The sequence below is a fragment of the Sturnus vulgaris genome, chromosome 1, assembly GCF_052056855.1.
Source record: "Sturnus vulgaris isolate bStuVul1 chromosome 1, bStuVul1.hap1, whole genome shotgun sequence".
NCBI lineage: Eukaryota > Metazoa > Chordata > Aves > Passeriformes > Sturnidae > Sturnus > Sturnus vulgaris.
Window position 1 is genome coordinate 23,688,727 of NC_142243.1, and position 27,491 is coordinate 23,716,217.

The window sequence follows — 27,491 nt, forward strand, 5'->3', positions numbered from 1 at the left end:
CTGCCATCTTTTTAACTTCAAATATCAAGTGTATTTTCATTGCATCTCTTGCACAGGCTATCTATGCATGATGCTATGCAATGAGGAGAAATAAAATGTGTGATTTTTAAATTATTCTTCTGCTCTTCTATTTTTTCATCTCCAGATGGTCTCTGAGACTGGTGATGTTTTCTTTAGGCTATAGATTTTCTGCTTTAATTAACTTACTTAATCAGCACGCATTTGAGAGACACACATGTGATCAGATAATATCAGGTGCTAATATTTAAATCCTTTCATGAAATTAGAGGCAGATAAATGGTTGAATCATAATTGAATGATCTTATTAGACTACAAGCTGATCAGTGTTAAAATGAAATTTGAGATTACCATTTTGCATTAATTTCACATTGGCTGGACCTACAGTAAGGACTGGGTACAATGTGATTGCTGAGTTAGGGAGCAAGACCAGGTCTGCATGACTGAGATCTGTCATACATTTTTATCAGCTGAGGGACTGGCACAATATTTATCACTACCTAAGAGCAGTGAAGGTAACTAATGTTTTGATGTACCACCTCCCAAGCTAAAAAATGCAGCAAATAGCCCTTTTTATGTGTTATATTGAAATAAGCAGTCTCTCTTTCCATCCTGTCCCTCCCCAGTGTGTGTGTGCTTGTGAAGAAGGACAGGCAGTCATCAAAGCATCTATCACCTCAGGGACTCTGCTGGGAATCAGGTAGTTATTGCTGGGAGCAGTGGAGGTTTGACACATACTTGTATGGATGAGCTGGCTGGAGCAAGTCTGGGGCTTGTACGAGATTCAAAGATTTTTATTGCTTGGTGAAAGATCTGAGCAAGTTTGAGTGAAATTCTCAGAATCTGCACCCTCTCAGTGTGTTTTCCCAGATGGCTATCATTAGCTGAGGAATGGGAATTCTTGGTTTTGGCATGGCCATAATGATTTTACTTGGGTGTTAGGATGGAGAGGAGTCATGCAGTACTTACAGGATCCCTTTTTACAAGGCCTGGGTTAGGAACGACAGCAATGAGGTGGGCAATTGTAAACATGGAGTTCAGCACATAGGAAAAAAACAAATTCTTATGCAGTGTTATCCTTTGACAGCTGAGGCTCCTGAAAAATATATAACACATGTCGTGTAAATTAGTATTTTTCCTGTGATGTCACTTTAACAAGCTCTTTCTGGCAACAGTCTCTCAAGAATGTCTTTTGGCAAGACATAATTGGAAAATACATGACTTGCATTGCAGCCATAACCTCTGAAAAATTTTTGGGTTTGTTTTTACACCTGTTTAGCACCACATGCTTTTTAGACCGTGTTGGAAAGACCCATCCAGCTACATTCTTAGCTCTTGATGCCTTTCTTTAATTCATGGTAATTGAGATATTAAGTGGTGAAGCAGAACCCTGAGAATTTTTGGATGTGCATGATACAAGTAATGAATATCAGGAATAATGCTTTATAAGTAACCGTTCCCTGGAGACTCAATTTCTCAAATACTCAGATGAAAATTATTTTCTACTTCAGGAATTAGTAGTGAAACAGGATGGGAATTTGGGCAGAAGTCTCCTTAAATTACAGGGGGATTTGGGTTGGTATCCTGCATATTTCTAACTCCAGCTGAGATCTCAAACCAGAACAGGTTGTTTTCTTGCTCAGAGGAGAAGAAATCTCTTAAAATCAGTGGTTTTAGGGAGGGTAGGACTTATGCTATTGTGGGTAGCAGAATTTCACAAGATAAGATTTCAGAATTCTTGTGAAACCAAATCATGACTGCAGTTTCACATCTCCCATTTCTAATTCATACCTAAATCCTCATGTCACCTCCTCATACATCCCTGAGGCAGAGAAAAAGGCCCCTGCAGCTCTCCATGCCCAGAGCATAGCATTAGGATGACACAGGGGGATTGCAGAAAGGCAGTCATGGAGCTGTTAGATAATGCTGTGCTGTCCAGTGGCCACTGAGAGCAAGAAGGCAAAACTGCTAGGTAAGGAACAGCTGAGAAATACTGCTGTCTTGCTGGGGTAAGCTCAGCACCAGGAGTCTTTTGCAGTCTGGAATGGAGACTGTGGCTGTGGCTTTCTTCTCCTCTGCATATGGAGGCCAATGCAGAATGCACTTCCTTCAAAAGGAGAAAGCTAATCTAGCCAATTGAACTCTCTTCTGCTTATTTTCCTTGCTTCCTTGATTTATTTCCCTTCTTTAGCCCCTTGGTCACCTGCCATTTATTCTTTTTTCCTTACTCCTACTTTCCAAGTCATTGCATGAAATTCTTCCTTTAGCTTGAGTTCATCTTTCTTGTTATGGTTATCAGTATCCAGCAATGCTTATCACTTCTTTTGACCTACTTATTTATCAAGTCACCATCTTTGGCTCAGGATGTCCATAAGATGCAGATCCTGGTGGCTAGAAAAGAGAGTATCTCTGTACACTTTGCCCTGATTTTATAGCCTTCCTTTAGCATCAGCTATTGGCAAATATTGAGCACCAGATACAGAGCTGGGTTCATGAACTTTCGGTTTGATTCACTGTAGGACATGGTATTGGAAAAAACGGACCATTCTTTGGAGCTATTTTTGCTACACTATGTTCTTGTGCTTATTTCCCCTGTATTTGTTCCCATCACAAATCTAGTCTGATGTTCCTTTGCTGCTCCTAAGCTCTGGTGATATTTATTCAGTCCTGAGTCTTCCTTTCTCCCCATACTCCATCACAATACTCTGCCTACGCCACTTAACCCCACTTTTTTTGGGATGCTATGACATGCGTATCACTCTCTGTCTTCTTGCAGCCCTGGGAATAGCACTGGTGTGACATCAGCTCTGTTCCCAAGAAATAAGAATTTCCTTATTACTGGGAACAATCTCTTCAGCTCCTGGCCACAGAAATGCAGACCCTTGTCTCTCCAGGTGCCTTTCTATGTGGTTTCCAGTACAGAGAGTCTTTTGTGATAATCTTAGTCAGGTAGATGTGTCTTAACTCCCGTCCCTGTCCTTCCTCATTGCTCTACTTGACTTTTGGCAGTCTTTCTCATCTATTAAATTGGACAGTCCTTCAGTACATGTTGCCTTTGTTGCTGCCCAGGCTCCTTTCCCTTCCTGCCTCCCTCTCTTAGTTTTACTTTCTCTTCCTTTTCCCTCAATATTCCACTTTTTCCTTGATTGCAGCTTTTATGTTAAAAATCCACCTGTAACATTAGTGTTTCTTTTCATTCCCTCACTTTCTAATTTGACCTTCAGTGTTTGCTGTCACAATGGCATTGACATCTGCCTGATGTGGTCCACACCAAGAGGAGAAAGTGGAACTAACCCTACCTTGATTCATCCTTTCTGCTGGTTTTGACAATCATTTGCAATCTTCTCCTTCTCTGACCTGTTTTAGCTCTCTTCCTGGCCCTTTTCGTGTTATTAATGATATTTTTGTGATGTTTTTGAAGGTTCCTTGGCATTGTCCCTGCCATCTTTCTGTATTCTCCTTACTCTGCTTCACTCTTGGGCACCCAGGAATGGTGCTGTGCAGGGCCAGGAGCTGGACTCGATCTTTGAGGGGCCCTTCCAACCCAATTTACTCAGTGATTCTGTGTGATTCTGATAAATCAGTATGCAAGAAGGCGTAACTAAGTCAGTTATCTGTGTCTAAAACTTGTGAGCTTTTTGTGTTTCCAAGCCTCTATCCACTTTCTCTTCAGAGTTTCAGAGTCTCATAGGTTTTCTGTGGCTGCCCTGTGTTTCACATTGATTCTGTCTCCTACATTTCCCTTTTCAAGGATAGGTTCTCTTATCTACTCACAGTCACCCTTTACAGTTCCTATCTCTACTTCTTTATTACAATTAGAATATTTTCCTCATAGAACTGTGAGTCTGTCATTTTTCTCATGCATGAATATTGAGAATACTGATTTTCACGCCTAGACACATATTTTCCTCTTCTCCCCCATTGTTTAATTATAAAATTATTTTCATGCTTTTTACCATGTTCTCCCTTGCCCCTGGGGAAAACTCCCCAAAAATTTCACAAAATGTCCTTCTATCCATTACCCTTCAACTCCTTTTAAAAGTCTTGGCAGCAATTAGACTGCAGGTGCATTCATAACACAACATCTATTATTCTGGCAAATATAGACTTGTTGTACTCCCCATCTGTCTTTATACAAATGTCTTTGTTTTAATAATTCAATTGGAAGTGATTTGAAGCTAGGAGTACCTCTCTTCTTTTGTGTTTTATTAAATAAGATAATGGGGTCTCACTCTGCAATTACAGAAATCGTGCAATAATGTGATGATGCATGAAGCTGTTAGACATTCTACCTTATTAATACTTTCTCCTGTTATGAGTTAGCATTGCTTAGTGATGCTCATCACTACTGATTCGTTATTCCTTTCTGAAAGTACTGCAACATCTATGATGCCAGATCATCATCAGATGCAGTGGGAAACTGCAATCCCTGCAAGATGCCTCTAAAGTCAAAGGCTATTATACAGTCCTGAAATCATCTCTTACTATCTGATGGACTGTCTGATTGACAGCTTCCCTTCAGCTGAAGGTCAAATATTTATTGCTGTCATAGCCAGATGATGAAAACAGCTGAAAGTTATATGAGCCCTGCTCCCACATAGCTTCATTCTCACTTTCCTATGATTGTAGTTTGGTTTACTCTTTGTCCTCCCATTATGAAGCACTTTGGTTTAATTCCTTTCCCTCTTCTCCCTGTAACCTTTGTGTCATGGCTTAGTCATGGAAGGGGAGGGAGCAGCGGAGGAGGAAAGAGAAGAGGAGGTGTATTGCTGTCTGGAAGGATGCTGCAAAGCCCAGTCTTTCAGTGCAGCCTGGGACCAGCCAAGATCATGTGCTGTTCATGACTCAGAGCTCAGAGTGACTCAGACAGGCTGACCCTGCCTCGCTCACTGCAAGGAGTCACCTTGCTGGTCCATTTAGCATACCTAATTTGACCAGATCCTGTCTTCACTGTCCCAAAGAACTCAAACCAGAGCATGGGGTTCCAAATCAGATAAAACTGTGCTGTTTCCAGTTCTTTCCAAGCATTACTATGGCTGTGGTTTTGTGCTATTTATCTGCTTAAATGGGAAGGGAATTCATCAGTTCATTCGGCAGAGCTTCTAGTTATCTCTGTATCTGATTAAGATGTGTTATCACAGGCACTCATCAAATTGCCTCTTTGGAAATTATCAGAATCCACAGCCTGTATATTTGGAGTTTGCAATCTTACAGAATCTTGTAATTTATGCAAAGTCCAACCATTTAATTTTCCAGTGTTTCCTAATCTTATTCTTGCGGTGGTGATGTTGGGGGCTTGATCTTTTGCTACTCTTTCTGTTTGACAGTTGAGGCAGAGGCATCTAATTGACAGTAGACAAGTTCACTGAAGAACAATATTGAAATGCTCTAAGCTGCCATACAATAGTTGTAGTGCTTTCAGTGAATATCAATCTAGTCTCCTTTAAAATTCGGATATAGCACATCTCTGTTTTTCCTTTTAATGAAGATAACAGGCTGCACACTAGTGCCAGATTCACTCTTAGGACTGAGCACCTACTCATGTCAATAGCTCAGTCCTTCAGCATCAGATGCAGGTAGTCCTGTTCTTCAGGAGATTGGAGCTCCTGGTCACTGCCCCATGAGGTCACAGCACCTGGCAGGCTCTGGACATGCTATTCAAGGAGCATAAGAAAATAGGTAAATAAAAGGCCTTCCTGAATCCCCAGCTGCACCATTTCCCCATAGGCTGCACTTTCACATCAGTCCTGACAAACATAAAAACATGGTCTTGGCTACACTCCATTGAGAGAGGTCCCATTGGTGAGAGGAGCCTGAGCTCAGACTTCTTTATCAGGATTATATAAAAAGACACTCAGAAGGGCTGCTTCTCACTGCCATGACACCTTCCAAGATTTCCTGTGGTTGAGATGCCTTAGGGGAAAGAAGAGAGAGTGTCTGTAGGAAACACTTACTTGAAATAGAAGAAAATTGCCAAGGAAATCAACAGGGATGTTATAGATAAAGCATGGCCCACGATTGCCATATAATAAAGTATGAACGCCATCTGCAATTCAACAAAAAGAAAAGGCAAGCATGAAAAGGTTACAGGCACTCTGTTTGTTTTCTCATTAGGGAAGAATCTACAAAATCAACCTCCTGTTTTGTATTTTTTCTTCTTTCAAACATTCTTTTTCTATAGATTTTTAACATCAGCAATCTATTAAATAGCATGACTCATGATCTAAAGATAAGTGTTTCTTACATATGTGGATCTGTTCCTGATATATTGAAGTAAGTGGTGAGATCTCTGCTCTCACTGTGTCAATAACTTTCCTAAGCTCTATGAGAGTGAAGCAGACATATACATTCAGATTTTCAATAGACCTATGACAAGTTCTCACACATATGCAAAAAAAAATTATTGAATAAACCAGGTTGCTGCATTGTTGGTAGAAAACTTTTATGGGTTGAAAGCAGCTTAAACAACAGGGATCAAAAGCTCAGTGGTCACTTTTGGAGATGAGTCAGTAGTTACCTGCCCTCAGGAGTTGTATTAGGGCTGAGTTTTTGTTCAATGTATTCATCAATGACCTGATACAGAGAAACTTCAAAATTTCCAGGTGATACTTAGGTCTTCCAGATAACAGTGAGGCATTCACAAAAGGCCTCATTTAACTGAGGGGACAAGAAGATGCCATATGAGCTTTAATAGAGAAAAAAGTGGGCTAATAGAGCTAGGACATGTAATCTAAATCCTGTCTACACCATGCTTAACTTAAGACTGGAAACCAAACTCAGGAAGGAGATTTTGGAGTCATCCAGGCCAATTCTCTGAATCATTGGCTTACTGTGTAATGATAAAGCCAAAAGGCCAGCAAAATATTGATTATGATAAATAAAGGCACTGAGAGTAGAAGAGCAACATATGTTCGAAATTTACAACACTAACCTTAAATGCATGTGTGCTTCCAGTCTCCCCATGAATACAGAAGAGCAAGGAAAGGTGAGAAAAGGCAACTAAAATAGCTGAGGGTGAGTTTCTGTGAGTACAAAGGCTGGGATTCTCCTTTTTGGAGAGGAGAAGTCAGAGGGGACTTATGACCAAGACCTTCACAGTCATGGAAGCAGCAGATGAGGTGAACATTATCCTCAATGTGCACCACACAAGAACAGCACATCTTGAGACAAACTCTGGTTCACATCAGTGTGAGCCTTAGTGCTGGGCAACTCAGTGCTGTGAATCCAGTACCCATGGACAGATAACTGGGCTTTCACTGTGTCTCATGGCATTGAAATCTAAGAGAGGCTGATCCTTATTTTTTATGCCAGTTGTAAAATAAAATTGCAGGACAGCACCTGGGCTTCAGAATGTTGAGGTATTTAAATGTCACACTTTGGTGTCAGCCAAGCTCTTAAGCATCAGCCATCTGTCAGAGGAGTGAGTGAAGGAGGCTAAATGTCATTCCAGGCTTCATCACTGCCTCCTTTCTGAAAGCAAGGACATAGTAGCAGCCTATCCAGGAAAAAGGACTGGAAGTCTTAGTCCTCTGCTGGGTTTATTTTCTTTTTAGCTCTACTTCATTCATTTTTCTTTTGCTCTGCATAAGAAATTTTACTCTTCTCAGTGATCAGATGAATGACTTTTTGTAGCCTGAAGTTTTGAAACTCAAATCTTTTTGATGTTTCCACATAATTTTAAACTTTCCATTGAGAAGAAATATGAACACAATTCAGAAAACAAAGTCATTCCTCTTAGTAAAGGTGCTCATCTCATATAATTTGGTCTCGAGACATTTTACTACTTTCAAATAAGTTTCTGCATTCATTAACCTAGGTTGGGATGGCCTGATCCAGATTTAAACCAGAGCCACATTTACACTGATCTGACCACGTAGAAGAGACATGATCTGAGTGTAAATACCATTAACCACGTTATGGAAAATGATGCATATTTACTGAAAATACCCTAGGTCTCCTAGTTCTCCTTCACAAAGACTAACCACTGCATTGTTAGTGAGCACAAATGCTTGATAACCTGTTCTGAGAGCACCAGGAATCCCAGGGAGGACAGACCCGAGTGTGGAGAAGTTGAGACAACTTTCCCCAATACAGTGTAGTGGGAGGTTTACCTGTGTGACATTTGTTTCACTTCATACTACATGATTGCTGTGTTTCTTCATGACATTAAATGGATATATTCTTAAAGCCTGAATTTAATTTACAGATGACTTCTTCAAAAATATTTTTTCTACCTATCTTTTATACATCCTATTTCCTGAAATAGCTAGAAGTAGGAAAGATCTCCAGATAGCTACATGCAAGTTTATGTATACCCTGGAGGATTCTTGGTTATTCAATCTAACTTTCTGTTCTCAAGTGCTAAAGCAACTCTATATTTGGGAATCAGCAACTGCTTTTTTTTATTGTATCCTGCAAATTTACTATGCCAAATGCTTTAAAAAGCTTTTCATATATAACAATGATGACAGATCAAAATGAACTGAAATGTCAGCTAACAAAGCATATGGTCTATCATTACATTTTCAAGAACTGGCTATAATTTTTTTTCTATGATCTGTCTCAAAAGTATAGCATATTGGTATTTTCAGTTAACTTCAAACAAAAAATGAGCACTTTTACTAATTTCTGCACTCCTTGAACTGGTCACCTGCCATGTCCTTCTGACACACAGGACTTATATAACATGCTGACTCACTACATTTTTTCTTCAGATTTTTTATCCTGGATTTAGAAAACTTAAATGTTCTTCCTTGTTCCTCTAGAATTCTTCACTTGAGGAAAGAGAATTCTCTAAGAGTAATGCCTTTGACTCAGTTAATTATATTATGTGTAGGTAAGTGGAAATAGTCTACAAATGAAGCACATTTCTGTTTACTGAGGGCTTGGTTTAAAGGTCATAATCTAACTTGGCATTTCTGTAAAGATATATTCTTTGTGCATTTTCCATAACTTTTCGTTTCAGAAAAATCATGATGTGCATATAATTTTCCTTTGTATTCTATCTGTTCTCTGTGTGAATGATGTTCAAAATTCTTCATCTGGAAGGCATGGGTAATAGGTAACAGAACCACATTTTTGGCCTCCTTACATGTACCAACATCTGAAAAAATTATATACTTGTGTTGCTTACATGTAATGCCTCTGTAAGCTCATATTGTTACTATTATTCTTGCCTTGTCACATAGGTGAGTCTCATTTTACCATGATTGACTGTCATGCTGCAAAAGCCCCTACAATTCACCTCCTGCCGAGTCCTACAGAGTTTTCCAAGGCCCTTTGGGCTGAATTACTACTAAATGTACCTGCATGCTGCTTTCTGGCTGCATAAGAAGAGGTCTTTCAACACAAACTCCAAATCAAATCACTTCTTGAATATTTTCCTTCCACTATTCCAAATAGTCACAAATTATTCTGTCACAAATCTGTAATCAGATTTTCCTGGAGCTCTACTTGCATTTGAGAAATATGTTTATTTTTATGAGGTTCCCTAACTTAATTTTTTTAAAGCTTTTCTCTGATTTCTCTCTTCTTATTTCTTTTGTTGCTTTTAGATGTAGTACTTGTCTTTCAGGTTAGCACCTTGATTTTGGAAATATTGATGCAAATGCTTAACTAATTATTGTAAATAGTCTCAATTTCTTCAGTAAAATTCAAAGTTAAATATGTTCATGCTTGTAAGATTTTCTGGATTAATGGTCCCTTCACAAATATTTATTTTCAAAGCGTGTGAGCACAGGGTAATATTCTTTGCTTAAGAAAACTAATTTTCACTTACATTAATATTACTAGCCCTGAAGAGAAGCCATCAACATCTTGGAATATTATTGCTATGGAAAGCAAAATTGAGACTCTAAAAGATTGTTTTATAACTGTTGGTCAATCAGGGAAAATCACAGGAATTAAAAATGCATCTGAAAAATACTGCAAAACTTGTCACATGAATTACCACTAAATTATCCACCCCATAGCAAACCAATATTGAGACTTGAGCACTCACAAAATAATTTGGATAAGCTAAATTCACAAGAACAATGTTATTTAAGCCTTGTGCAACAAAAAAAGCAGAAAGATAGGGCTATTCTGGTCTGTCTCACATGTATTATTGCTAGCCCAGCCCAAAACATTGCCAAACAACCACTGCCTCTTTAACTTCAGCATACCTTCAGTTTTTCAGAGGTGAAAGAGTTGCACAGGGTGTAGTTGGACCAAGTTCGGTTGCTCTCAGGATGGCGGAACCAATTTCCAGTTTCATCACAGTATTTTGAAGCCCTCTCTGATGATAAATTGCAATAAAAGTTATTTTAACATAAGCATATTATGAATTTAAAAACCCATCTAAAAGAATTTCTTTGTTTGGCAGTAAAATGTCTGTGTAATAAAATCCAGATGATTTTCAACCTGTGTAATTAATATACATCTTTGCTGTTTTGTTTTTTTTCTGAGACTTATCTGGTGGTAAACTTGTTTTGCTGTCTCCTTTTGCACTACGCCCACTAGCATATATGTCTCAGCCTTCATTCAGAAGCAATATTTAGCTGATAATAATCCATTTAAAGAGGCTGTTGATGGCAGCTTAAGGGAGAGAAAATAACCACAGGTGCTGATGCCAGACCTGGAGGAAGTGTGGAGGGTTTCAAGCATCAGGGTTAAATGAGTTAAAAATACTGTGTAGATAAAGGGAAGTCAGTAGTGTATGAAGCAGAGCCTGGGTGCTGGAGGTGCCAACAGCCCCGGTGCAGAGGAGTGGAAAAGTCTCTGCCAAGCTCCCCACTGGTGGAATCCTGACATGCAGAACGGGAGCATCGCCCCCCTCAGGGTCTGCACAGCACGCAGGCACAGAGACAAGCAGCCTCAGAAACATTCTGGCACTGGTCCCACGTGTCCAGTTTAATTTAAGATGGCTGCAGGGTTGTCTGTTTAAATAATCTGATGTGTCTTTGGCCTCTGCACAGGTGTCTCTGGTGCTGGCTCCTTCGCCACAGGTGGCTCTGGTGTCCTTCCCGAATCCCTGCCATATGGATCGTGCTGCTGGCTCGTGCTCCTCTGCACGTCCTTTGCTGTGCTGGGGGCACAGTGGGGCTTCAGCAGCACACAGCCCTGCAGGATGCCAGAGGACACAGTCTCAAACTGTGCCAGGGGAGATATAGGTTGGATATTAGGAAAAACTTTTTCATGGAAAGAATAATAAAGTATTGGATTGCTTTGCCTGGGGAGGTGGTGGAGTCACCGTTCCTGGATGTATTTACAAAAAGACTGGATGTGGCACTCGGTGTCATGGTCTAGTTGAGGTGTTAGGGCATTTGGTTGATGATATTGGAGGTCTCTTCCAACCTAGTGATTCTGTGATTCTGTGTGATTCTATGATGCCTGGAGCTGCAGATGTGCTGTGTCTATGTCCCCCCTGTCAGGCTCACACTCCTGCTGGGGACACTCGGATGCTGAGGTGCAGATGGTCACTTCTAATCACCAGTCAGTTTTGGACCAGTTCCATTAGCCACATGGGAGTCACTGGAATGTTTGCTCAAGTGACAAACACAGGGTAAAATCATAAACTTATAAAATAATGAACAATTGTTTGATGTTTTCTTAGATAGGGACACGGAGACTTATGAAAAGCATGCTTTTAAAGTCTGACTTTTAAAATAGTCTGAAAAGTCTATCTTGAATTTCCTTTGCCTTTTCTAGTTCTATAATTTTATTTGCTTTATACTTAGATTATCAGCATTACCACTCAGTACACTTTTACAGAGCCATAGTCATTTGAACATATACATTTTCAACTTTTGTGACTAACATTCCCACTTACTTTTCTTCATCTGATGATTAATGGTTCTATTAATTTGTAAGATTCATATTCCTAAAGCCTAAAGAAAGGAACTTATCATATGGGTAAGGTAAGGATAGAATAGACTGAGTTATTTTACTCTGAATAGAAATACACTTTATATAATGCCCTTGCAGAAAAAAAAAGAAGATAAACCTCCAGAACACAGCATATTTTTGAAATAATTGTGGATTTCAAATCATTGTTTTGGGGGACTTGTTAAAAATCAATACGTGCATCAACAATACTAAGAGTAACAGTACATGCTATTTGAGCCTTACATGGCTGCAGCTTGGAGATAATCTCAGACTGCCCATGTAGCAGTGTTCCCTTTTACTCATTGCCAGATGCTATCAAAAGCTGGAAAAAGTTTTCAGTCACAGATGAAAGATTAATGGTTATGCTACCATGGAACACAGTGTGCAAGTGTTGCACCGATTATCCCATGCACTCTGCAAAGTGCACGGCTTTTGTTCATCTGCTACAGAGTACGTATGGCAATGTCATCCATCATCTCTGCACTTCAGTGCCTAGGTAGGCTCTCTGCCAGAGTATAACGTGGCCTCTTTAAGTTAGAGACAAACCTTTCACCTCATACTTTTCCTTAAAGTCAGACAAACACTGATCCTACTAAAAACCAATCCTACTCTGAAAGTGCCAATGTCCCATGGATTTCTTGCTGTGAGAATACATAACTGGAGAATAAGCACTCTTTACTGTCCATGCCAGTGGCTCAAACAGGTCAAACCTCTCTTTTAAATCTATTATTTTATACAGAAACAAAGATGCAATCCAACCACTGCTGTACTGCAAGTTATTCTAGAGTGGCCCATTAGCAGGTAGGGGATATTGAACCTGGGCATGTGTTGGTTTGTTGTGCTAAGCAGAAGAATATGGTAAAGTGTGAAAAAATACACATAGGCAAGGATGGGTAAGACAACAGTAGCAAGGTAAAATGAAACTTTGGGCTTTGAGATTCTTAGAATACTGTGTAAACACTAATTTTTTTAGGCTCTCTCTGTACCCTATCAGCTTGGAAAGGACACCACTTGGGCATTGCATTATTCAAAGTGGAAGAATGGTAACATCACATTGGACTGATCTCACTTGACTGTAGGAACCTTAAAATTACAGAATTGATAGGCAGCTGTGCAGAATCTCTGCAGTTAACTGAGAGAGATAGACACTTCAAGAACTGTCTGGGCAAAATGGATGAGAGCAATCTCATCCACAAGGGAAGTTTCGTGGGAGCAGTGAAGTGTCTTGAAAGATTAACCAGTAGCAGTTATTTGAATGTGTATTGTTTGTGCCACTAACAGTGCTTTGATGAATCATATGCTCATTAGAAATCCCTCAGTCATCTATATGTAACAAATATCTTAATATCTCTGGAACAACATGATAGCTCTATCAATCAGGCTTTTCACAATTAGACCAGAGCAATAGCTAGTACATGTTAAAGGAGCCAACATCAGTTTTTAGTTTATTGCTGTGTTAAAAGATAAAAGAAGGAAGAAGTTATTCCCTGTTGCAGTCATGCTCATACCAGACACTGGATTCTTTGCCATTGTTTGGAGAGACCTGTGCAGTGCTTAGTTTTGCATATGAAAGAATAGTTGATGTTGCACATCTGATTTATTTACATCTTTGGTAAAATATTCTGGAAGAAATTTTTTCAGAAATGAAAAAAATAATCTCATATAATGCAGTGAAGACCCTAGAAAACTTAAATTCCAATGTCCTGGTAAATGAAGGATTATCACTGTCTTCAGAGTGTCTTAGTCAGCAGAACTAGAATCTGTAGAAGAGTCATATTAAGCAGTATGAGGATAGGAATTGATTTTTAAAACACAGCTGTCAAACTTGCTAAGGGACAGGACAGAAATACACAGAAGGGTAAGGAGAAAAGAAGCAGCTAGACAAAGAGTTCAGATTTGTCTTTTTTATAATTGTCTAAATTATATCACTTTAGGACAAGAGAATAGGACCAGCAGATATCCAGAGCTGTCTTTTTTAGTTAAATTCAGCCAGAATTTGGATTTCGTGGCAGCAAGAGAAGGGGTCTCCCAATGTCAGAGCAGGAAGGCAAGGCTGTACGTGGATGTTCTTCAATTGTAAGAGGCTAACAGCACCTTAATCATCATCTGATTAATCATCATCTAATTGCTTATGGATGCATATGGATTTGCTTCCAAATTGCACTTCTAGAAACTCTGCTCCTGGAACTACATGAAGTGTTATGAGTAATAGCTTACAATAGGGAACTAAGGGCAGAAATCCAACAAAGCAGAAAATTGAGGGGAGTTTTGCTAAATGCACCTTTGGTTCACAAAGTGGGGTGGATACTGCTCTTAAACACTGCTTTCTGCCAAAAAATAAAGAGAGTGAAACTGAGATGAAAAGGGGTGTCTCCCACAGAAAAACTTCCACATTTAGTTCTCTTGCTGTATGACTGCACCAATACAATTCTGACTAAATGCACTGTACAGGGACAGCGAGGTGGGCAATACAAGACTCCCCTGCACAAACCCAGCAGCCCGCAGGTGGCACAGGGCAAGGCTCAGCTCCTCCTGCCCTCGGCCAACCTGCCCTGCTAAAGGCCATTATATCCACAATGTATTTTCTTTTCTTCCATTAGTAAGAATATTGCCAGCACGAATTATGTACTGCATTCCTCAAAAACTGAACTCTTACCAATTTCAGTGTGACCTGGAACCATTTCAGATAGATTATACCAAAGATTAACCTGTCTAAAACACGAATATAAAATAAAATTCAAGAGAATTGCATGTTGCCTGAATAGGAGCATATAAAATAGCCCTGCTCAGAGCTTCACAGCCAGAAGTGGATGAGACAATGAATTTCCTGCTGTCACTGGCATTAAAGCAGTAGGTCTTGTTATGTTTTCCAGCCAAATTGATTTGTTTTTATGCATTATCACACTGTGCATGATGTGCACTGCGAGAAAGAGATTGCTTCTTTCAGAGCACAGATTCCTGTCTAGTATGAACTGATCTAAGTTCGGTGAAATAGGTGGGACTACATTTGGTAGCTAACTGTGAAGTTGTCAGACAGAAAATGAACAGAGCACCGAGCATGTTCTTCTTCACTTTGTTTCTGTGTTCTTTTCTTCAGAATACGACTTCACCTTGTTTACTTTCTAACACACTCTATCAATTTCTTCTTGGCATCAGTGCTGACTGTTGTTGGGGGTCAGATACAGAGGGCTGGTATTTGGCACCCACAGATACAGATGGGAGGAAGATTTGATACTATGCTGACAATAATGTGTCGCTTTTCCAATGATGAATGATGCAAGTATCAAAGCAAAAAAAATAGAGGAAATATATTATTTTATTTCATGGCCTCTCAATGAAGTGACATAATCATCAATTAGCTGATGCACAGTGGTTCTGCAGATCTTGGTGCAGCCCAAAACAACACTGCATGAAATACTTGTTTCAGAAATCCATGGGTTACTTGCATGCCTGAAATACATTCTGAGGTCAGAGGCTCAATGGGGAGGAAATCTGACAGTCACTACAGTTTTCATAGTGGAAAATTGCTGTTTTTTAGGAAGAAGTTTCTGTTTATCAGCAGAAAAGCTGGCTGTATTTTGTTTAAAATGAATAAGGCACCAAAGGAAATAATGTCTTGTGATACAAAACCTGACAGACTTCTCAGGACAGTTCAGTCTATGCTTTTGGCCACCTGTTAGTGGCAGCCACTTTCATTAACAGTTGACAGACTTGTAGACACCCCCCTTATTTCTTGTCTCCCTCCTACTTTATTGAGTCTCCGTGTGACAACCAGCCACCTGTAAAGCAAAGGCTGACTACCCACTGGTTTGATGCCACATCTGTAACACTTGCTGGGTTATTCAACAGCTATTCTGGGAAAGCAGCTGTGGCTCAACCAGGAGATGCTGAGCTGCTGCCAAAACTGGGAAACAGGGCTGACTACCAGGATGCAGGCAAAGAGGCTGACAGAGATGCTGATGAGGAGAAATGTGCCAGAGGAAAATACTGAGTCCAGAAGACCACAGGTATTGTTCTTAAAGAGGACAGCAGAGGGAACAGCAGGAAATTAATCACTGGAGGAAGCTTTTCTTCCTATGGCTGTGTGCAGAGAACGGGAATACTAAAAAATTCCCAAATTTCAACCTTTAAATCTTGCCAGGAAGAGTAACTGGAGTATGCACACTCTGTGGGCCAGACTTCATGACAAGCATTTGTACATTAAGGAGTGATTTGCAATCAGTGTACGAGCCACAGGCCTTGGCATTAATAAGCATTAGTAAGTGGAGTGAGATGCTTCTCCATGGATGGCTTCAAGTGATACTTTGAAGAGTGCTGTTGTAGTAGAGCAATTAGTTCAGAACAAGTCACTGGAGACAGACAAGAGGAAAAGCTGAGAATGGGTGGCTGAGGAGCTAGTGGGAGAGTGGCTCTGAAATCACCCCATCAATGAAGGATGAGGGCCTTTAGTCATGGGGAAACTTCTGTGACCACAAGGCTGCCCAACACCCACCTGCTAAAGGTACAAGCTGAGCATTGCATGGAGTGTACATAAATTAAGACGCTTAGTGCCATATATTTTTTTCTTCATTGAAAACCATGAGGAAGCAGGGAAAGGAAGAGACTTGTAGTAAGTTTTCCTACTCATAAAGAGGGCTGTTGATGTGTGAGAAGGATGTCAGGAATAAAATGGGGTCTGAGGCAGAAGGTACAGACCACATCCTAGAGGCACTTCTAACATGCATGCTAGAAAGGAAAAAGCTTTGTGCAATGTGAGGATCCAGAGCCTTGGGCTCTCTCCTGAATGTGGGCACTTCTGTCTGGGAACTGAACCAAGTTTGGCCAATTCTTCTAAAATGCTCTTTTGGAATCCTTTGGAATATTTTGTGCAAATAGTCTAATGGTTGAAGCACTGATCCACAGAGAGGGACACCTGAGTGAAAGGCAGTCCTGCAGATGAGGGTCTCAGCTTCTCAGTCTGCTGTCCCCAGGTGCTCCAATGATGAGCCATGAGCATGACCCTGCTCCAAGACTCCTCCTTGAAAGCAATGACAATGTACAGAATGTACAGAATATACATTCTGTACAATGCACAGAAAAGAGGCCAAGTCTTGTGAAGAAAGGGCTAAAAAAGACAAGACCTTGTGATTTGGTGCCCATTGTCTGTCTCAGGGGTGTAAATTGCTGTAAAGATTTGGTGGGTTGGTCTCTGGGTATTTCCACAGGAAGTTGATAGTGATCTTGCCATATGAGCTCACTTTCCAAGCAGAGGATTCCTGAGCAAACAGTTTTCCTTCAATCCATCCTGTCCAATGCCTACTTCCACTAGAAAGAGGGGTGATCCTTCAGCAAAGATTGAATGGAGGTCAGACTGGGTCTGGCGCTGGAAATTTGAAACTTGCTGTGTGAATTCTGTAATTATGGACAGCTTGATTTATGAAGAACAGTAATAACAATCAATCTGGCTGTAAATTGAATTCAGCAAAATGTGTACAGGGTTCGATCCAACCTGGAAACTCCTCACTTTCTAAACAAGCAATAAGCTCAAGAAAATCAACAATTTTAGCTAATGGTGTTGGATAATTAACTCACAGCTATGTAAAAGTCTGTTTCCTTCATTTACAGTTGGGCAAATATATTTTGGGTTAAGCTTGTTGAAAATTTTCAGATTTATGCAATCTCCCTCCCAAATGTTTATTTCACAGGTTTTAACTGCAGTTGGTGAATCGTGACTATGTGGAATTTAGTACACTGTGGCATCAAGCACTACCTATAAGCAACATGTCCTGAGCATGGAACACACAATTGTTTCTCTTCAAACTGTACTCTTTTCCAGAGTTAAACTTGTGTCTAATATTTCCTCATGTCTATTTAGAAATGCTTTCATTGATTTTTCATTTTTCATTTTAAACATCCTTCAGTTACTTCTCTCAGTCTGCTTCTAGTATTTGTATAAAGAATTCAGCTAAGAACTGAAACTCATAGATTGAAAGGACATGATTTTTGCTTATCTTCTTTCATAAAATTATATTTTACAATAAAAAATGAACAAAGATCATACTGATACATATTTCAAGCACATAAGCATCTTCTCTTCATTATAAATACTTAGAATGAGGTGCTAAGAATATTTTGATGTTGTAATTCAGAAGCTGACATTTTAATAAACTAGGTTCCATAAATCCATGGGTTGTATTTACATAAATATAAATACATATGAGATATTTTAAAAATGAAAATATGGAAATTACAGAACCCAAAAGCTTGATGTGTTTTAATTTCAACCAAACTTTCTGAGATTTCACAGTGCTGCAAAAATGCCACTGGATCGAGCACATCTACTCAATGCCACGAACATTCTGAAGACATTCTTTGGAAGATAAAATGATAAAAAGAAATACTGTACCAGTTGGATCGAAGTCTGGAAAATAATCAGGACAATTCTGAGCCGTGAGCCTTCCAGCAGGTGTGTCATCCCAGCACAACCAGCCATCCCATGTTCGGTTGCAGAACAGACCTGGTCATTTAAGAGGATTGCAAGAGTTAATTCCACAAAAAAGTCCCTCCCGAACCACTGTGTTCTAGCCCCTCGAGGAATATTGCTGTCTGCAATCAAGTTTTATTTTGTTATTGTTCCACTTAGAGTTGCATTCAGGTGCTACAAGGTACTTGGTTTTGCTGGCCTGATGTTAGTGGTGTTCATTTTACCAGAAAGTTACATTTCAAAGCACCTTGAACTGAACTTTGAATGTAGGTTCCAATCCTACAAATTTCTCTCCTTAATCCTCTTTCTGCTAGCTCTTAGCATTAGCAGTACCCAAAGACCTGTGAGACACCCACTTTTCATTTCACCTTTTGCTGCTCAGTAGGTCTGAAAATCAGGCGTTCAAAATGTAAAGGTAGGAAGCATTTGTGGAGACATCCCAGCTCAAAGCAATATTTGCAGAGACAGGTCCCTGTAAAGATGTTGCCTTGCCCAACACCAGAGATCGGTGCTGTAACTACAAATGCAGTGAGGCAGGTGCAAGACTGGTCTGTAACAGGCAGATGCTGCCTGCTGATGCTGTCTAGGCAGGCATGCTGTGACCCTGTCCTCGTCGTGCCCCTTCTGGGAAGGTGATGCTGTTGAGGCTGTGGGATGTTCCCAGCCCCCAAACTCAGCAATGCCAGGAGGCAGAACACAGCTCAGTGCAGAGATTGCCATGGTCCTCAGAAATTGTGTTCTAAGACTGCTCGCTGTAACGTGTAACATGACTCGCTGTGGATTTATACAAGAAACACATCAAACCCCCCCTACACTTCCCGATTACTCTCCATTCAAAACCAGTTTGTGCTGGGGAAAAAATATTTATCACCAAGACCATCAGGTTAAAGTGAAATAGAATAAGATATATCTTAGCTTCTTTTTTACTCTAATGGAGGTTGTTTTTGAAAATATTGTAATAGAAGGCACCTAATAGTGACTAAAAGTTATTAACATATGGGTAGTTAGTTGCTTCAAAATTTTTTGAAACCATCCACAAATAAACTTTCTTACTGAAGCAAGAAGCTGTTAAAAGACATCTGAATTGTTCCAATTTGCACCAATAACTGTTTGTAAGTCAAGTAGTTGTTGATTAAAAAGCATAAAAATTTCAAAATTAATTTTTTCAAAATTAGATCTTGCTCACAAAAGAAATTACTTCATTAGCTAAGATTTTATGCACGTGTATTTTTCAGTTATCAAGTTGCTTGTTCACTTAGTTAACCAATCATCATATCAGCAGTTTGTTATCTTTCCTTCAGGCATTGTCATGTTCTTCTGTATCTTTGAAATGTATCTGAAAAACTTTTAGGAATATTTTTGTAATATCAAATAAAAATATGAGTAGAAAATGATTGCAACTTGAGCTTGTTTTTGAAAAGTAGTGCTAAATGGAGTTGGAGGGAATATCTAGTTTTAAAACTTTAAATTATTTGCCTGGCCTGATAAAGAAAAAAAAATCACGTAGGGCAATCTGTACACCATGGTCTTGTCTTCCAAGGTAATTATCAGGACATATATATATACATGCACTCATTTATCTATATCTATCTATGTATGTATACACACACACACACATATATATATATATATACACGTACACTGTGCTGTTCTGGAGGGGTAGTCATGTGTTTCCATGTGCCTGAGCTCCTTATTTTATTATGTCTTCAGAACACAGCTTCAGTGATGCTGGCACCATTCTGTACTCACCCATTATCTTTATTCTGAGTTATAAATGAATTAAGTACATGTTGCTACGAACTAATAGCCCCCAATGGCTTCACTTAAATCTAGCTGCCAGCTGAAGGAATGTAGGCACTTCCCTGTTGTTCTCCTGAAACAACGCTGCCCTTGAGAACACTGCTAGGAATTCATGCCTTGATACATATGAATTCCCAGCTCATGCTGGAAAATCTGCCCTTTGCAACTTATCACACAAGCAAAGTGCAAAAGAAAGGTGAATCCAGTGGTTACTTTCAATGGATGCAGAAATTAGGAGTTTCTAGAGCTGGAGAGTAAAAGAATAATCTAACAAGAAACCTGCAACTCTAGCAACTAAAAGGCTTATTTATGCCTGAAATATCATTCCTTCTACCCAATAACCCTGTTTAACTGCTCATGGGTATTCCCCATTATTCACCTGAATTAAAACCTGTTTTAAGTGGTGGGAATCTCTATATTAATTCCCAAATATTTCTGCATCAAGACCTAATTATCTTAACATCTAACTCTTCTTTGAGTCTTATAGAGCCCAGTAAAATTTTTAAGATAAAGAGCCGTAGAAATGTCTTCATTCTTGTATTACAAAAAATTCCACATTATCTCAAACATTGCGATTAAGTTGGGTGTTTTTTTTAATTGTTTAAAATATATTTTCTCTTCAAAATGTGTCCTCAGTATCTGTTGTTTACTTGCATAAGTCTCACACTACCTGTGATATTTTTTTCTCTAGCTCTTATATCTTCATTCATATCTTCTGAGAAAAAGTGACCAGAACTCTCAGTCCCAAACAGAAATGCTGCTTTATATTATGCAATTGCAGCACCACTATTATTTGTAATTTTCCTTTTTATTAACCTTCATATATGCCTTATATTCAGTAAAGACGTTTTATAAACCTCTTTTATAAACCTCAATATTTTCCAAATCTCTTTTTCCTATTGTTGCTGCTGAATTTAGAATACATGGAACTTGTGCTGGCACAGAGCATGACACCCAGCAGTCAATTACAAATGGCACAAAATTGAAACAGTGATTGGAGCAAACAGAACACTATTTCTATTTAAGATTCATGATCAGATGTGAGCTTGCTGAGAGGTTCAGGAAAATGCTACTCCCCAAGAAAGAACAACAGAGATTTAAGCAGCAAAACATTGATCCAGAAATGTAGGTGACAGAGCTGTTAATTCCCTGGATTCCTTCCAGGCTTTTTCCTCTCTTTGCACTTAGGAGGATGCTAAGTAAGTGAATTTGATTACTGCTTGTGGAAAGGAAACTGCACCCTGAGGAAGACTATGGGTTAGTATAGAGAAGAAAATATTTCTTTATAGTTATATAACCACACATGGAAAAATATAGATTTTAAAAAACCCCTTTTTACCTTTTTTCTTGTATGGAGGAGCTCTGTTCATCCTCTCATAACATTTGAACTGCGAATCTATGATCTTCTGCCTTATGACTGAATTTTCAGTTACAACAGGCTCTAATGTAGGATCAGTATAATTTACAGTAGAAGAAAGACTTGGAACAATTCTCTGTATGGAAAGGAAAAGCTGTTAGTACAACTGAATAAACAAAGAGGATTAAATTAAAAAAAAAGAGAACAAGAAATTTCTATTATGCATTCCTGAAAGACCTTTTATTTGCACATACGTTTATCATTATGATGGGCCTCGTACTACTTACAAAGTAAATGCTGAATTTTATTTGTTTACCTCATGAAAACATAAGACTTTAACCAAGCCATTTTTCTTGGTGAAGAGGTCATTAAATGTTTGATAGTCTTCAAAATCTTTTCATTTAATTTAGTGTCTGCAAGAGAATTTTCTATCTTCCCAAAATTACACCCATGTATTTCTGCTCAGTTGTGCTGATTTAACTAGACAGTGCAGACAAAATACCTCAGTGCCACAGCCTTTGCTTTGAACTGATTATTTCATGTTTTATGCCACCTGCTTTGAGCTTCTGCAACTGTTAAGGTCATAGAAACAGAGTAGAGTTTAAACCTCGATACCTGACATTAGGTCTAATTAAGTACCTAAGCAGACTCCCTGAATTTGATAGTCTAAATAGCAAGGTCTTTGATCTAGTGGCATCTTCTGAATTCTCCCATTCTGAGCTGCCTGCCAGTTAAAGGAAAGGATCATTACCTCTGGAAGGCAGAGATCTCAGCTGGAGAGGTCAGTTATGCCATCCATCCATCCATCCATCCATCCATCCATCCATCCATCCATCCATCCATCCCTCCATGCATCCATGCATCCATGCATCCATCCATCCATCCATCCATCCATCCATCCATCCATCCATCCATCCATCCATCCATCCCTCCATGCATCCATGCATCCATGCATCCATCCATCCATCCATCCATCCATCCATCCATCCATCCATCCATCCATCCATCCACCCCTCCATCCCTCCCTCCCTTGTACAGCTGAAGTCTGTGAGCAGAAATGAAAGCATGGTGCTTTAGTTTGTTCTCTTCTGCCTCAATCCTGTATCATGACTCTTCTCTGCTTGAAGGTGATAGTAAAACATGAGTTCCTCTCATCAAAAAAAGCAACATTGCTGTAGCACTTTCCTAGCATGACCTTCTATTTTCCCCTATACTAAGTGGTACTAAAGCCATCACAAAAGCATTCAGATTCATTTGCAGGCTGTTTCAAAATCTAGGACTCTCATAAACACACAAACTTGACCTTTTTAGCAGCAAATACTAATATAGAGATCTTTAGGCATGCATTTGTATTTGTTTGAACTGAAAACATGACAAGTTTGAAAGTTCAAATATTGGCTTACTTCTTAAATTTTGCTGCCCCCTTTTTATTTCACATCACAGGCAATTGTATTCCATCAATACATTCCCTTTTACCCCCATTTTCACACAAGACACCTTTGTAAAATACATGGCAAAACCACAGTGTGTTTGACTTCATTGAAGAAAAAAGCCATTACTTTTATCCTGTGCCAAACTATGTCAGTTTAATCTTTTTTTACTCTTATATCAAATCAATTATGTTTTTCTAATCTCATCTCATCTCATCTCATCTCATCTCATCTCATCTCATCCCACACTTTTGACACAGACATTTCAATGTATACACCTGCTAGCTGGAGGACATGGAGGCAGTCAATCTTGTACTTCAGTAGGTGCTTGAAATAAAATAGGAGGAATAAGAATGAAAAAATTTTCTGGAAGAGATAATTTTGTAAAAATTGTAGATGTATGTATACATCACACACAATTCCCGCCCCCCAAAGATATACTTGGACAATGAAGCCATTTGGAACATTTCATCTGGCCATCCAAGTGAAAAATTAGTTATCTTGAAAGTCAGAACAGGAAATACAGAAGCAAAGCCAAACATCACAGATCTCTTAGTTTTAAAAAGTCTAAGGGGAGCAGCTGGAGTCCCCAGGAATCATTTAAAAACCAGCCAAGCAAAATCCTAAATCCAGCACAGAAAAGTGCAAATGAAGTTCTTTAGGCAACCTCAGCTTTGTCTTAGCCCTCCATGTCCATGACAGGCTCTGGTGTTTCTCTGAAGTGATTAATAGATACTGCACGCTAATTTTTCCCATTCTTACTTTGAATAATTCCTCAGTTCCAAGCTGTTTGTATTAAAGACAGAAATAACAGGTTCATCACAGGAAGCTAGAAGGACTTCTGTGGCAATGCCTTTCTTCTTGATAATTTCTCTGAGATTCTGGGCCAGTTTGGGAACAGATCCACGTGTGGAATGATGATTTTGAGGGGTGAAATACAATTCGGACACTAAAGTCACCTTACTCTTATAGAGATAGTTTCCTGAAGAAGTCAGCTCTTATTAAGTACAGTTTAAGGAGAATATTTTGATACTTGAAGGTAGAGAGTACCTGTGGTGGTGGAAAGATTAAATGTCTTGGATTGGGTACAAAATTATGTATGAGTGCTCAGCCATGTGACCAGGAGGCCAATTCCACTGCCTTGCACAAGGCAATTGTGGAGGAGCTGAAATTACCGGCAAAGTTTCTACTGCCTACATTTAGGCCAGGAATTCACTCAGGTCAATTAAAAATATGGATGAGTTGTGTCACTAAAATTCATCAGTGGAAATCACTTAATGGCCTCCAGTAAAATGAAATCAAGTTTGGATAAAAATAGGAATAATAACACTAGATTTATAATTGTCTCTTAAATGATTTTCTAAAAATTATTATTTGAACTTTTTCCTCTTTTTTTCTTCTTTCTACTAAACACAATGACTCATGTTTTCAAAGTAGTTGCCCAAAAAATCTTTCCGGGCACTTTTAATGTAATTGAATAACTTGTGTGTGAAATCAAATTAAGGGGTTATACATAGGTATGTCACTGGGATTGTTCATCTGTGATATGCCCTTTAAATCTACTCTTTCCACTGATTGCTATTCCTCGTTTTTGTTTGCCTAGATTTGAAAAGGTGGCCTTGGAAGCTTGAACACAATTTTCTTCTGCCTTAAAATCAGATTACCACTTCAGCAGATAAATGAAATATTAATTTTGTGGTTTGCTGGAGGTGGAGAAGTCATACTGTTTGAAATACTGGCTTTTTACCATGCACTAGAGAATCCTGTGTTCACCACCCAGACCATAAAGCCTGTCCTCCCAAAGTCAGACCAGTGGGCTGATGATCCAGCCTTCATATACCTGCAGTTCAGACAGACAAGAATTTTGATGCAGTTTGTGATGTCAGATGTTATTATTTGTTTTAGTCTTCCTCACTCCTTACTGTAGGGGTCAGAAAAAGGCAAAGGTGGCAGGAAGACATCTCTAGTTCATTATTCTCTTTTCAGAAATAGCAGGAGTTTGGTTATGGCTACATGGGAGGGAAAGCTTAGTGTGTATCATGTTAATGGGAGAGGCTGGGAATATCCCATGAATATCTGTGTATCAGTGTTTGTATAAGCTCTCATGGAATTCATAATTTTGACTCACCTCTGCTACTATGTTTTAATTGTTATGTCAATGTATTTTAGAAATTAAGACTTTAAAGACACATTTGTACCACAAAAAAAGCCGAGGTCAATTTATCTTCACCTGGCAACTACCTACAAATATTGAATCTACAAAATGTGGAACAAATTTTTAATGTTTTGAACCCATTACTACATATTAAAAAGCCTCCCTCATCCATTCATCAGATACTTCAGATGGAAATATAGATGATGTTTATACAATAAAGAAATGCCTCATTCATTTATAAATATTCTTTATTAAGGACAAATAAATAATTCACAATAATCAATGTGATCATTGCTTGAAAATGCACTGAATTCTTCAGACAACAGTTTAAGTGATGTCCCATGCAGCAGTTTAGCAGCCGTACATATGATGTCACTCCTAAAAGTCCAAGTAAATGACGTCATACATACGACCACCAAGCCACCACGTGACAAATTACTGATACAAGAAAGTGAATTATCATTACAAAAAGAAATAACAGGCTGCTGGGAATGCTGAAGTTCACTTTATACCTAGAATGAATAAAGGATCCTGAGAAAGCAATTTGGCTTCATTATTTGACTATACAGAAATGAACAAACCGTGCCCTGGTTTCTGTAAGAGAAACTGCTGTTAACCTGTGCAAGACTGTGCTGTTTCTGCAGGGAGAAGCCAGATAAAGTAAGCATAAAATTATTTTACTTTTTTTCCCCACAAATATTTGACATGATGAACAAGCACCTCCCAAATATTTTTCTTTGGCCATCAAGGAGCTTGCAGGACACTAACAGTAACTGTACATGACATTTAGGAAAAGAAGGCATTTGTAACTGTCGTTTTTCCCCCCTTCCTTCAACTAAATATAGTAATTTGGCAACAATTATTGATGAGCTCAGACTAGTAGAAATTCTGGGCGCTCTAACTGTTGGTTATTGATTTCAACAGCTCAAACATTCACTTGGTATAATTCTTTTAAAACTGCTGAGTGCAGTCATCTCTTTGTGGATCACTAAATTGTACTTCAATACATCACATTTTAGAGCAAGAGCTCAGCATGATTTAGATGAGTTGCAGAGCCCCTCTCACACTTTGATTATGTTTGAACTACTTTTCACAACTGATAGTGTTGGGACAGATAAGCAAACAACTGTGATAGCTTAGGAAGGGCATTAGCATACAGTATTCAGTAAATATAATCATTTCCATCCATCACAAGTGTGCTAGCAAGCAGCAGGCAATTTCTTTGGGGAAATACTACAACATGATATGTTTTACTTAATCACTGAATGTTAGAATTTTCCCATACTCTACCTCTGTTGGAGCAGGATGGTGATTATCTCAGTGAGATCCCATATGACTAACATGGCAGAATTTGGCAGCTGTTTAAACAAGCATGAGATTATCAGGTGCAGTAGATGAGGACAAGGTTGTTGTAATGAAAAGCAAGTCACAAATCTTACAGTTCTTTTCTATTTCCACAAGATATGCTTACATGAAGAAGCATTATTTTCATTTTAGCCTGATAAAAACTGTGGGCTAATCCAGAATACTTCACGGATATTTTCTTGCAGCCCTGATTATCCTCTTGTGAGAGGCCTCTTTACTGCAATCAGCTGCATAGCAACAGCCTTGTTTTTTTAAAAAAGTAAAGATGTAGTCAAAATGTCCTGATCATCCCTGAAACTGGGTGAATAGAACAGAATACAGAATTCCTATTTCTTGGGAAATGATGAGCAGCTTGACTCTCAAATTCTCACTCTAATTCTTACCACCTTAAAGCATCAGAAATTTGCTTTCCAGAGCTTCCCTTGTGTGAGAACAGGCTCAGAACATGTCAGTGTACATACTTACAGCATGAAGCAACCCATAAATAGTTACACAGGGAAGTGTGCATACAGAATAGCAGCTTCCAAAGGCATGATTTAGGGTGATAAGACCCAGGGACATCTCATCATCCAAGGCTGGGGAAGAACCTGGGCTGCCAGAGGTGCCAGACAGCAAGAAGGTTCAGAAGAAGAAAGACAAAGGGGATCTTCAGAAGTTCTTCTGGCCCATGGGAGATCTGCTCTGGACCAGGTGCTGGAAGAGATGCTGTCTAAGCAGGAAAAGGTTTGTTCTCACAGTACCTGCACAGGCGTGGGTTTCAGAGATGCACAGTGAGAGACACTGAGCTGAGCAGGAGCAGGAGCCCAGCAGAGTTTGTGGCCACACCACTCCACCAGTGCTTGTTGCCCTCCCAGCTGTGAGGATCCAACAGGTGCATCATGGGCAGCTCCCCCATCACAGTGGCAAGTGCTTGACTTGGGTTCTGGAGCCTTGAACCTACCCTACCACAATTGTATTCCAAAACACACCAGTTTGTACAGCTACTGAAAATTACATTTAGGTTTTCATATAATACATTTTCAATGTTTTGTGAACAGG

General features: G+C 39.2%; 1 protein-coding gene across 5 annotated transcripts in view; it reads right to left on the reverse strand.

Moving 5' to 3' along the window:
* CALCR (calcitonin receptor) overlaps positions 1-27,491 on the reverse strand; it is a 155,383-nt gene that overhangs the window by 37,758 nt on the left and 90,134 nt on the right. For all 5 annotated transcript variants that reach the window (XM_088161678.1, XM_088161684.1, XM_014875595.2 and 2 more), the window contains exons 3-7: positions 21,486-21,639; positions 18,269-18,379; positions 10,182-10,294; positions 5,973-6,064; positions 988-1,114 (exon numbers count right to left, since the gene is read on the reverse strand). In XM_088161678.1, coding sequence (XP_088017804.1) covers positions 988-1,114; positions 5,973-6,064; positions 10,182-10,294; positions 18,269-18,379; positions 21,486-21,639 — 597 coding nt within the window. The remainder of the gene's footprint in view (positions 1-987; positions 1,115-5,972; positions 6,065-10,181; positions 10,295-18,268; positions 18,380-21,485; positions 21,640-27,491) is intronic.